Source organism: Thamnophis elegans, chromosome 12, assembly GCF_009769535.1.
Source record: "Thamnophis elegans isolate rThaEle1 chromosome 12, rThaEle1.pri, whole genome shotgun sequence".
NCBI lineage: Eukaryota > Metazoa > Chordata > Lepidosauria > Squamata > Colubridae > Thamnophis > Thamnophis elegans.
In genome coordinates, this window is record NC_045552.1 from 4,686,059 (window position 1) to 4,698,515 (window position 12,457).

A 12,457-nucleotide genomic window follows, 5' to 3' on the forward strand; every position below is an offset into this window, starting at 1 on the left:
CTCTTTTTCAGGACGAGGGGAAATCGAAAGGCACTTACTGGGGAAGGGCTAAGCACTCTCTGATGCCAAGTATTGGTGGTGAAGTTATAGAAGACAAGGTCTCCCAAAGCGGTGTTTAGATCTAAGCCTAAAGGGGAGGAAAGGCAGAAGCGTCATGAAATTTAGGAACAGGAGGGAAAGCATACAACTAACAGATTATGCCAGGACAAGATGGTATTCATAGTATTGGACCTGGGTACTTGAGAGACCGCCTACTGCCAATTACCTCCAATAGACCGATTAGATCCCACAGATTAGGCCTCCTCCGAATCCCATCCGCCGGCCAGTGTCGACTGGCGACTACCCGGAGGAGAGCCTTCTCTGTGGCTGCTCCGACCCTCTGGAACGAACTCCCCGTGGAGATTCGGACCCTCACCACCCTCCAGGCCTTCCGCAAAGCCCTTAAAACCTGGCTGTTCCGACAGGCCTGGGGCTAATGAGTTTTTGTCCCCGCTCGAATGGTATGGTTGTTGAGTGTTTTAAACTGTGGTATTGTTGTGTTCGTGTTCTTTTTTTCTTATTTGTACCATCCACCCACCCCCGACTTGGTTGTGAGCCGCCCTGAGTCCCTCCGGGGAATAGGGCGGCATAGAAATATAATAAACTCAACTCAACTCAACTCAAGATCAAAGAAGCAAGAAGTATGCTCAGAAATGAATCCACAATGCTCTTTGAGCGTCAATTAGGAATTGCAGCAATGAAGGAAGCCTCGTTAATTAAGTGGAATCCTCTGAAATGCTTCTTCCTATCTTTCCTGCCACTTGACTTAAGTTGCTATTTTGCCAACTTTTAAGATGTGTGGACTTCAATTCCCAGAGTTCCCTAATCAGCTAGGCTTTTTTTTCACTTTTTCCCTGGCTGGCTGTGGAATTTTGGGAAGTGTAGTCCATGCATTTTAAAAGTTTAAAAGCATGGGGGGGAAAAGTAGAGTTGGTTTTGATTCTTCAGTGCCAAAATAACGTACCCAATAAAGTTTTGCTTTTGGGATTTCAAAGTTTAGAAGTTTAATAACATTTGTATGCCGCCCAATCCCGTAGGACTCCGGGCGGCTAACAATAGAAACAAATCAAAAGAAAAAGAGGAAAGAAAAAATAGATTTAAAAACACACCATGCACTCCATTCCAAGTGGGGCTGGACCATATTTTGGGGTCAACAGCCCCAGGCCTGCCGGAACAGCCAGGTTTTAGTGGCTTTACGGAAGGCCGAGAGAGGGGGGGGACATTCTTCCATCACAATGCAAACAAGGTAGGGAAGTTCCTTGGGGGGGGTCTACATTAGTTGGGGGAAAAGTAGAGTTGGTTTTGATTCTTCTGTGCCAAAATAATGTTTTATTGTTTGTCTTGTATGCCGCCCACTCCCGAAGGACTCCGGGCGGCTCACAATAGACAAGGGAAGGGGGATAAATAAAGTTTTGCTTTTGGATTTCAAAGTTCCTTGGGAGTATCTACATTAGTTAAGCTCGTTTATCAGACGGTTGACATTAAACCAACTCTACTTCCCCCCCCCCGCGCAATTCTGCCTAATTAAAGAATACCGTTCTTCCCACCTCCCACAAAACAGATCACAATTGTCCGATTATGAATCGCCTCTGGTTAAGAATTTTGATCACGCAGTCCGTGGGACGATGGGGCGGTAGAATGTTGGGACCGTTGACATTAAACATTGTTTGAGACCTTCTGACAAGCAAAGTCAATGGAGAAGCCAGATTCCCCTTAACAGCCGTGTTACTCACTTAACGGCTGCGGTGATTCAGGGAAGGTCGTAAAATGAAGCAAAACTCACTCCATGGTAGTGGATCTGAGTACTTGAGAGACCGCCTCCTGCCAATTACCTCCCTACGACCTATTAGATCACACAGATTAGGCCTCCTCCGAGTTCCATCCGCCAGTCAGTGTCGACTGGCGACTACGCGGAGGAGGGCCTTTTCAGTAGTAGCTCCGACCCTTTGGAACGATCTCCCCGTGGAGATTCGCACCCTCACCACCGTCCAGACCTTCCGCACAGCCCTCAAGACCTGGCTATCCCGTCAGGCCTGGGGATAAAGATTCTAATCCGTCCCCACCCGAATGATGAATGAATGTTGTGTTCTATTTTTACTTATGTATTGTCTCATGTCTTGTCTTGTATTCCCCTCCCCATAAATTGTAAGCCGCCCTGAGTCCCCTCAGGGAAAAGGGCGGCCTATAAATACTAAACAAATACAAAAATACAAAAACTGTCTTGTTTAGAAACTTAACATTTTGGCCTCCCTTGTGGGTCATAAATTGAGGATCCCCTGAAATCAGGGGAAAAGAAGTGAACGCCCCTCACCTCCAAAAATGTACAGCCCCCCAGTAGAAGACAGGAAAGCACCAGCAGCTGCTGTACGGGCCCAGAAACTGGAATCTCGGATGCTGACGTTATACCACTTCCCTGCCCCTTGGTTGTCGCTCAGGGCTAAATCACAAGCCTGGCCCACAAATCCCGGTTCACACTGGCAATGCTTTGACACCTATGGGAGGAAGGAGGAGAAAATTGCTGACCTGGCCCTGGGGGCAGATGAAAACCCAACGGGACCTTCTTCCATCTCAATGCAAACAAGGCAGGGGCAACTTCTCTTTCTAATTCTGACCATTTGAGAGACATCATCATACTTGAGAGACCGCCTGCTGCCAATTACCTCCCACAGACCCGTTAGATCTCACAGGGTTGGCCTCCTCCGGGTGCCATCTACCAGCCAATGCCACCTGGCTATTACCCGGGGGAGGGCCTTCTCTGTGGCAGCTCCGGCCCTCTGGAACGAACTCCCCGCGGAGATTTGGACCCTCACCTCTCTCCTGGCCTTCCGAAAAGCCGTCAAAACCTGGCTTTGCCGGTGGGCCTGGGGGTGATGAGTTCCCTCCCCTCTCGACATGTATGGTTGTGCGACTGTTGTCTACTTTTATTATTTGTATTTTGTTTTTTATGTTCCCCTTTTTCCCCCTTGAATTGTTCGCCGTCCTGAGTCCTCCCGGAGAAGGGCGGCATACAAATAATAAAATTCTATTCTATTCTATTCTCATCTCATCCTGAGGACGCAGATAAAACTTTCAAGCGGCCTCAACAACCTTTTAAAAGGACACAAATGACCAGCTGTCTGCAAGGAGTATCAATCCTTCCGTTCCCCACCATCCAGTTCAGAGTTAAAGAAGCTTCTTCTTGGAGAAGAGAAATGTCTTCAAAGAAAAAGAAGAAACTTCGCTTCCCCACTCACTCACTCCCCCACCCACCCACCCACTCACTCACTTTTCACATGGCTGTGAAAAACATCTGAAAGGCTGTTTTTAAAGCACTTTAAAGACTTTTAATGACTTGTAGTCACTTTTAAAGACTTTGAAAGGCTTTTAATGGATCACATGGCTGTGGAAAACATCTGAAAGGCTGCTTTTAAAGCACTTTAAAGACTTTTAATGACTTGTAGTGACTTTTAAAGACTTTGAAAGGCTTTTAATGGATCACATGGCTGTGGAAAACATCTGAAAGGCTGTTTTTAAAGCACTTTAAAGACTTTTAATGACTTGTAGTGACTTTTAAAGACTTTGAAAGGCTTTTAATGGATCACATGGCTGTGGAAAACATCTGAAAGGCTGTTTTTAAAGCACTTTAAAGACTTTTAATGACTTGTAGTGACTTTTAAAGACTTTGAAAGGCTTTTAATGGATCACATGGCTGTGAAAACATCTGAAAGGCTGTTTTTAAAGCACTTTAAAGACTTTTAATGACTTGTAGTGACTTTTAAAGACTTTGAAAGGCTTTTAATGGATCACATGGCTGTGAAAAACATCTGAAAGGCTGTTTTTAAAGCACTTTAAAGACTTTTAATGACTTGTAGTGACTTTTAAAGACTTTGAAAGGCTTTTAATGGATCACATGGCTGTGAAAAACATCTGAAAGGCTGTTTTTAAAGCACTTTAAAGACTTTTAATGACTTGTAGTGACTTTTAAAGACTTTGAAAGGCTTTTAATGGATCACATGGCTGCGGAAAAAACATTGAAAGGCTGTTTTTAAAGACTTTTAAGGCAATTCTTTACAAGCTGGCAGCTGCTTTTTATCCCACCCCTCCATGGGGCTGGACACTTTCCATTGGCGGGCCGTATCTGGCCCGCGGGCCATAATTTGAGGATGCCTAGATTTTACATCTCAAATTTGGTATTTCTATCTCTTGTGCTGTTGTTGAAATGTGATGGGAACAGGAGCGAGGATAAATCAATGACACAAAAGGACCATCTCTTACCTGGTTACAGGTGCCATGATTCTGGCAATACGTGGTGCAGTCGGGCATCGAACAGTCCCTGCCACCCCAGCCTTGGAAGCAAACACAACGCCCGTCGTTATCGCAAATGCCGTGCCCCAAGCAGCCCATGGGACACAGCGAGACGGAGTAAGTAGCATTGAAGCCCAGCAGGTTGTAGTTGGCATCACTGAAGAGGTGTAACAGCATCTACAAAGTAGCAAGGAGTGATTACTCTCAAGTTGGTGTCAACATACTGGGCGAAGGAGGACAAAATTTTAGCCAATCCAAGCTGTGCTCCTGTCAGGCCTGCAATTATATTCCTTTTAGAATTTTGGCCTGCCACACTTTCTCTTATTTCATTATGTTGTTTCATTAGTATAGTTGATGGGAGGGGGGAATAGACAGGAGTAGGATTGTGGAATGTATTGTTTTCATTCTTTACTAGAAGCCAAGGTCATCCTTTGTCTCCGCACTTTTACACCTGACCGGAAGCAGCTGGGTGTGGATGCCAGCGTGGAAGAAGATTGGACCATGTGATGGATTGTGGGTGTGGGGACAAGATCATGAACTTTTAACTGGGTGGAATTCTGATGTCATTTCCAGTGCTGGGATTAACGCAGATGTGCCTAAAATGTCTGCTGTATTAAATTGGAACAAAAAGGATCATTTTGCCTTGGACTCTGATTTAATTCTACCTGACACTTGGAACGCTGACAGCTCCGTTCCATGTGTTGTCCTTTTAAACTGCTTTGCAGGGCAGGGAGTCCTCGATGTACGACCACAATTGAGCCTCAAATTCCTGCCCCTAAGTGAGACCATTAAGGGAATTCTGCTCCATTTTGTGACATTTCCTGCCACAGGTGTTAAGCAAATCACTGCAGGGGTTAAGTTAGTAACGCTGCTGTTAAGTCCGTCCGGTTTCCCTGTTGGCATCCTGCCTATGCAGGGGGTTGGACTAGAAGACCTCCAAGGCCCCTTCCAATCCTTGTTATTCTAAGTTGGAGGTTTTGCTTGCCAAAAGGTCGCAAAAGGGGATCACATGATTCCCCCCCGCCCCCGTGGATAGTGCAACCATCATAAATATGAGTCGGTCGGCAAGCATTTGAATTTGGATCAGGTAACCGGGGGGGGGGGGGATGTCTCCATGATTGTTAAGTGTGAAAACTGGGCACTGTGGCAAGAAAGGTCATAAAATGGGGCAAAACTCACTTAAACACCTTCTCACTTAGTAATGGAAACTCTGGGCTCAATCGTGGTTGTAGGTCGAGGACTCCCTGTGACTGGCTGAGATGAGCTTCTGCGGAGGAGGCCTCCCATAGGCCATTGACATCATTTTGGAAACAATGCAATTTGCATAATATATGCATGCAAAGTGAGATGTCATTTGCATACTGACTTCATCTTGATTTAAGCGTGTCAATGATAGGAGAACAGGAGTGGTGCGGTGGCCTAAAGGTGGAGCTCTCGCCTCACCGTCAGGAGGCTGTGAGTTCAATCCTAGGTAGAGGGAGATATTTCTCTCTCTGGGCACAATGGGAAAATATATCTGCTGAACAAAACTCTGCATTGGCAACAGGGAAGAGCATCCGGCCAGGAAACACTCTGCTAGCTCCATTCAGTTGCCCAGGCTCCATCCTGCAAGGGATTATGGGGTCATTAAATGATGATGATGATGATAGGAGAACAGAGCCATTCAGTTCCAAGGTTGGAAGAAACAATCGACTGAACCTTCAAGAAAGAATCTTTCACTATCAGGGCTACCATACCTTGCCAGAGGTGGCCTCAATGGTGGGGGGCAACGTGCTGCCACTCAGGCTGGCCAGCAAAGGGCTGCTGGGAGAATCTCCGTCATAAATGAAGAGGTAGTCATACGTGCATTCCGTGTCCATAAACATGAAGGTCAAGAGGATGCGGTAGCTGCTGCTAGGAGCTGAAACATACAGGATAAGGGAAGCGTGGGAATCGGATCTCAGCGTCAAGAGTTGTGCAACAGTCAATCTTAAGAAAGTGAATGACAGGGAGTTCTTGACTTACAAGTCCATTTAGTGATTTACCGTATTTTTTGGAGTATAAGATGCACCTTTCACCCTCAGAGAAGAGGCTGAAAATCTGGGTGCGTCTTATACACTGAATACAGCATTTTTGTTTTGCCTCCAGAAACCCCTTCCCCTTTGCTAAAATGGCCGTACATAACCTTTAGGAGGATTTCAGAAGGCTCCTGGGGGCTGCGGAGGGCAATTTTGCCGCCCCCCCCGTCCCCAGGAGCACTCTATAAGCCTGTTTTCACAAAAAATGGGCCTGTTTTCACAAAAAATGGAGCATTTTTTGTTCGTTTGAGGGGGCACCCCCAGAGCACTCTACAAGCCTCCTAAAGGCTATTCATGCCTTGGGGGGGGGGGGGGGAGGCCAGTTTTCGCAAAAAACGAGCTGTTTTGGGGATTCTGCAGAGCGCAAAAACTTTTTTTTTTTTAATTTGCCTCTTCAAAAGGCAAATTATACTGCTGCGTCTTATGCTCCGAAAAATATGGTACCTCCCAACGACCAACAAGATCGCACAGGTTGGGCCTCCTCCGGGTGCCGTCGACCGGACAATGCCGGCTGGCGGCCCCCCGGGGGAAGGCCTTCTCTGTAGCTGCGCCGGCTCTGTGGAATGATCTACCCGTGGAGATCCGGACCCTTCCCACTCTCCCGGCCTTCCGTAAAGCCACCAAGACCTGGCTGTTCCGGCAGGCCTGGTGCTGTTGATCAATATCCAGCCCCACTTAGACAGCATGGATGGTGTGTATATTTTAATAATTGTATCTTTTATCTTAAATTTTTAAATGCTTCTTTTATCTTGCCTGTAAGCCACCCAGAGTCCCAAGGGAGTGGTCGGCATACAAATTTTATTAAATTGAAAATTGAAATTGAAAGCTGGCAGAGTGCTTATGGGGTCACCACAGGCACACACACACACACACACCCCGGACACAAGTGATGTCGAGCTAGCCATGGCCCCCTTGGCCCCCCCAAGGTCAAACACAACCCTGATGCAGCCCTCAATGAAATGGAGTTTGACAGCCCTGCTCTAGAGGGTGAAATGCCTTGATCTGCAACCTCCTCCCTTACCACCACCATTGCCCACCATCCGCCTTGAAATGCTCACCCTCCACCAGCCATTCGCAGTTGCCGTTGACTGAGTAGTTGCCAGGTCCGTCCGTCACGTAGCCAGAAGCGCTGCGTAGCACCTCGCGGCGCCCCTTACAATCGCCGGCATAGGTTTGATGGATCCCGCACAGAGCGAGGGGCAGCAGAACCAGCAGCTTTAACCGGCTGGATTTCAGGAGGTCCATGATGGCCTTTGGATCTCCCTGTAATCCAAGAGGATGGCCAGTTAATATAGCTGGAAAAGTGAGTTGGGTAGCAGCATCCAGCCATTATTGAGGAAGAAAAACAGAAATATATATATATATACCATGCATTTATACACTGGATAAATAATATTATGTGGTTAATCTTTGGTGAGAATTCACAGCCTTTGGGGCTGGTTGGTAGCTCAACAGCTTGAGTTCTAACCAAGGACCTAGGAACTGTTAAGGCAACATCGGAGGATATAAGTTGTTCCAAGTAGGGTGGTTTTTTGTAGATTCAGAATGTTCAAGTCAGGTAAATTTAGAATTTCCAAATAGCGAGGTAGCCCTTTGGGTATTGCTCCAAGGGCTCCAATTACAATTGGGACAACACATGATTTCTTTTTCTACAGTCGCTCAACCTCAATCTGCAAGTCCCAGTATTTTGTGATTTTTTTTCTTGTTGTTTATCTTCAATTCGTGCATCACCAGGTATTATTATTATAACAGAATTATATCACAGTGGCCAGTTGTTTCGCCGGATTTGGCATTGATTATTAGTCGGGCCCCACCCAGGGGCCTAGGACGTCGTAACGTATTTTCGTAATATGCGTGCAGATCCAAGCAGTGCGGCTTTTTGCATTTGACTGATGGTGATTTTGTCAATTTTTAACTGTTTTAAATGTAATTCCAGTGCTTTTGGAATAGCACCCAGTGTGCCGATTACCACTGGAATTACCACTGCTGGTTTGTGCCATAATCGTTGAATTTCGATTTTTAAGTCCTGGTATTTTGTGATTTTTTTCATGTTCCTTCTCGGCGACCCTGCTATCACCTGGTATTGCGATGTCTATGATTGTGACCTTATTTTTCTCAACCAGTGTGATGTCTGGTGTATTATGCGCCAGTATTTTGTCCGTTTGTATACGGAAATCCCACAAGAGCTTGACCATCTGATTTTCGGTGACTTTTTCAGGCTTATGTTCCCACCAGTTTGTTGCTTTAATATTATAATTTTTGCACAAATTCCAATGGATCATTTGTGCTACTGAATTGTGGCTGAGAGAAAGAGGGACAGGCCCAAAGTCACTCAGCCTGTTTTCATACACCTTATTTTTCAGACTATAAGACGGACCTTCCCCCCCCCACCTAAAAAAGCATGGAAATGTTGGTGCAGCTTAAACACCGAATACAGCCATTTTTGGCTTCCTGAAGCCCCACCTCCACATTCCATTTTTGCGAAAAACAGCCCGTTTTTCACAAAAAGTGAGGCATTTTTTTGCCTTCCCCCAGCCCCCAGCAGCTCTCTGCAGGCTTCAGCAGGGCTGGGGCATGGCAAAAATGCCATTTTTGTGAAAAGCGGGCTGTTTTCACAAAAATGGAGGGGTTTTTTGCCTTCCCCCAGCCCCCAGCAGCTCTGTGCAGGCTTCAGCAGGACTGGAGCACGGCAGAAATGCCAGTTTTTGTGAGAAACAGACGGTTTTTCACAAAAACGGAGGCTTTTTTGCCTTCCCCCAGCCCCCAGCAGCACTCGGCAGGCTTCAGCAGGGCTGAGGCAAGGCAAAAATGCCCTTGTTTTTGTGAAAAACAGGCTGTTTTTTCACAAAATGGAGGCTTTTTTGCCTTGCCCCAGCCCTGCTGAAGCCTGCAGAGTCCTGAGAGAAGGCAAAACCTTTTTTTTTTTCTTACTTACCTCTTCGACATCTTGGTGCGTCTTATACACCAGTGTTTCTTATAGTCTGAAAAATACGGTATGCCCTGCCAATCTATTCTCTTGAGATACCGCTCAATTCTAGAATGGTCGAGGAGACTAAACATAAATGATTTTTTCCCCCCCCTTTTGAGTTTGGTTCTTTTCCTCTGCACCATGGCCCATGCTCTAAAATTCTGCTCGATAGAAATAAGAAAAGAAATAAACATAAAACGGACATTTGTTTTCTTAATACAGCTGAGGAGAAGGAAAGCCATAAGAATGAAAAATGACCAAATCGTACCATTTAAAAAAAAAACTTGTTAATTACATTAAATTATTCATTACTTTCCCAGCCCATTTACACCAAAGAATTTAAACACATCTGCAATGGCGACAACACGCTCTCAATGGATCATGGTTAGAAAAGAAACACAACGTGAAAATTAAGACATTTTAACAGCCTTTTCATTACAACCCACTCCCACTTTTCTATGTTTTATGGGTCTCCTCTAGGCACCCATAAAATCCCCCCTCTTTAAAAAAAGACATGCATGTCAGCTTGAGGTGGCGCAGTGGTTAAATGCAGCACTGCAGGCTACTTCAGCTGACTGCAGTTCAGCAGTTCGGCTGTTCAAATCCCACTAGGCTCAAGGTTGACTCAGCCTTCCATCCTTCCGAGGTGGGTAAAATGAGGACCCGGATTGTTGTTGGGGGCGATATGCTGACTCTGTAAACCGCTTAGAGAGGGCTGAAAGCCCTATGAAGCGGTATATAAGTCTAACTATTGCTATTGCTAGCTTCAAGCAAGAACTGGAAAGCCTCTATTTTCCATGTATTTGTCTGTGTCCTTCAAACGATTTAAATGCAATTCCCTCCATACTGTCTGACCCCTCTCAGATCAGGGCACCTCAACGGTCAGGCTGGAACAGGGATTGGATCAGAACTGGTGAATCCTCCCTGGCTGACTTATAAACCAGTCCCTCCCGCTTTTATTCTCAGCCCAGCCTACCTGGCAGGGGTGTTGTAGGGGGAAAGGACACATTATTTGGGCTGCCTCAAGCTTTTCAAATAAAGACACGCTATGCATCTCACAGTCAAAGATGGATAGAGATAGAGAGCTAGAGAGATAACAATGGATGGGTGGCTGGATGGCAGATGGATGAATGAAACAGGAATGGATGGATGGATGATACTGCAGATAGATAGGTAGGTAGGTAGGTGGACGATATAGATCAGTGGTTCTCAACCTTCCCAATGCTGCGACCCTTTAATACAGTTCTTCATGTTGTGGTGACCCCCAACCATAAAATTGGTGTCTCCGTTCCTAAGACCATCGAAAATATGTGTTTTCCGATGGTCTTAGGCGACCCCCGTGAAAGGGTCGTTCGACCCTCAAAGGGGTCCCGACCCACAGGTTAAGAACCACTGATACAGATGATAATGAAAGAGAGAGAGATGATAGGTGGGTAGGTGGGTAGGTGGGTAGGTAGGTAGGTAGATAGACAGACAGACAGACAGACAGACAGACAGACAATAGATAGCAATCCAGGACAACAAATGCAAAAAAACATACATAGTATAAGGAATAAGGAATAATCCCATGCAATGATAGATAGGTAGGTAGGTAGATAGGTAGATGGACACAGAGAGAGAGAAAGAGAGAGAGAGAGAAATTTTAGGGAGATGATAGATGAGATAATGAGAAATAGAGATAGATGGTAGGTAGGTAGGTAGGTAGACAGAAAGACAGACAGACAGACAGACAGACAGACAAAAATAGAGATAGAGATATATAATAGGTAGATAAGATTAATAGATGAGAGATAGATGAGAAATAGAGATAGATAGATGATAGGTAGGTAGGTAGGTAGGTAGGTAGGTAGACCTACAGACAGGCAGACAGAAATAGAGATAGAGATATATAATAGTAGATGGATTGATAGATGAGAGACAGATGAGAAATAGAGATAGATAGATGATAGATAGGATAAGATAGGATAGCTTTTATTATCATTCTACAAAATAAATACGAAATTGGTTTTAGCCTCATTGGTGCAATCCATGACAACAAATACAAACAACATAAATAGAATAAGAATATTCTATTGGGAATAATCCCAATGCAATGATAGGTAGGTAGGTAGGTAGGTAGGTAGGTAGGTAGGTAGGTAGGTAGGTAGGCAGACAGATGAGAGAGAGAGAGAGAGAGAGAGACATAGATAGACAGACAGAAAGACAGACAGACAGATATATAGATACACATAGATAGATAGAGATACATACATATATATAGTTATAGATATATATAAAAAACAGCATTAACCCAAAGGCAGGAAAAAACCAACTCTGGACCCCAAGAAAGGGGACCCTCTATTGAGGCGGGGGAGGGGGAAATCCGGACGTCTTCAGGGGGATCCAGGCCGGATCAAACGGACCGAAGGGAAAGCAGGGAGCGGCAGGGAACCCCGGCAGGGGAACCCCGGCAAGCGATGCAGCGAACCCCGCATTTCCAGGGAAGCGCGACGGCTGTGCGGAGAAAGAACCCATCCGGAGGACCCGGGAGGGAAGCCTTGGGCCCGGCTCCCTACTGATCATCGCGGCTCGCAATGGGGTTGAATGGGGAGGGGGGGCTAAAGGGGATCCCCCTCCCCAAATTCTCGACCCACCTGCGCAGCCGGCAGCGCCTCCGCTGCCCCCGCGGCCCATGTAGAGGCCAGTCCGGGACCGAGGGGGGCATCGAGACGAGGGCCCAGAGCGGTTACGAGTAAAGCACGGAGGTCTCCCCGTCTCTATGGAAAGGGAAGCCATAGAGACGGTAAGGCTAGAGCGTGCGAGGAGGAGGAGGCGGAGGAACGGATAGGCTTTACAGCGGTGTTTCTCAACCTTGGCCACTTGAAGATGGGTGGACTTCAACTCCCAGAATTCCCTGGCTACGCTATTCTGGCTGGGGAATTCTGGGAGTTGAAGTCCACCCATTTTCCAAGTGGCCAAGGTTGAGAAACACTGCGAGTGGGGTGAAATGTGTTATGTTCTGACCAGGCGAGTTAGGCGTCCCCCTTTCCTATCACCAAGTGCAGCCTTCCCCTGTTGTCAGCTCCTGCAGAAAAGCCAGAGGACTACCAAACCCATCATCCCCAGCCGA

At 46.2% G+C, this 12,457-nt stretch overlaps 1 protein-coding gene across 1 annotated transcript in view; it reads right to left on the minus strand.

Moving 5' to 3' along the window:
• The window catches only part of MEGF8 (multiple EGF like domains 8), a 78,483-nt gene extending 66,421 nt beyond the window's left edge, over window positions 1-12,062 (minus strand). The window contains 6 exon segments of the mRNA XM_032228440.1: window positions 39-127; window positions 2,351-2,531; window positions 4,294-4,500; window positions 6,060-6,223; window positions 7,439-7,643; window positions 11,982-12,062. Of these exon segments, the coding sequence (XP_032084331.1) occupies window positions 39-127; window positions 2,351-2,531; window positions 4,294-4,500; window positions 6,060-6,223; window positions 7,439-7,625 (828 nt within the window). The 5' untranslated portion in view covers window positions 7,626-7,643; window positions 11,982-12,062.
• Window positions 12,063-12,457: the final 395 nt, after the last annotated feature.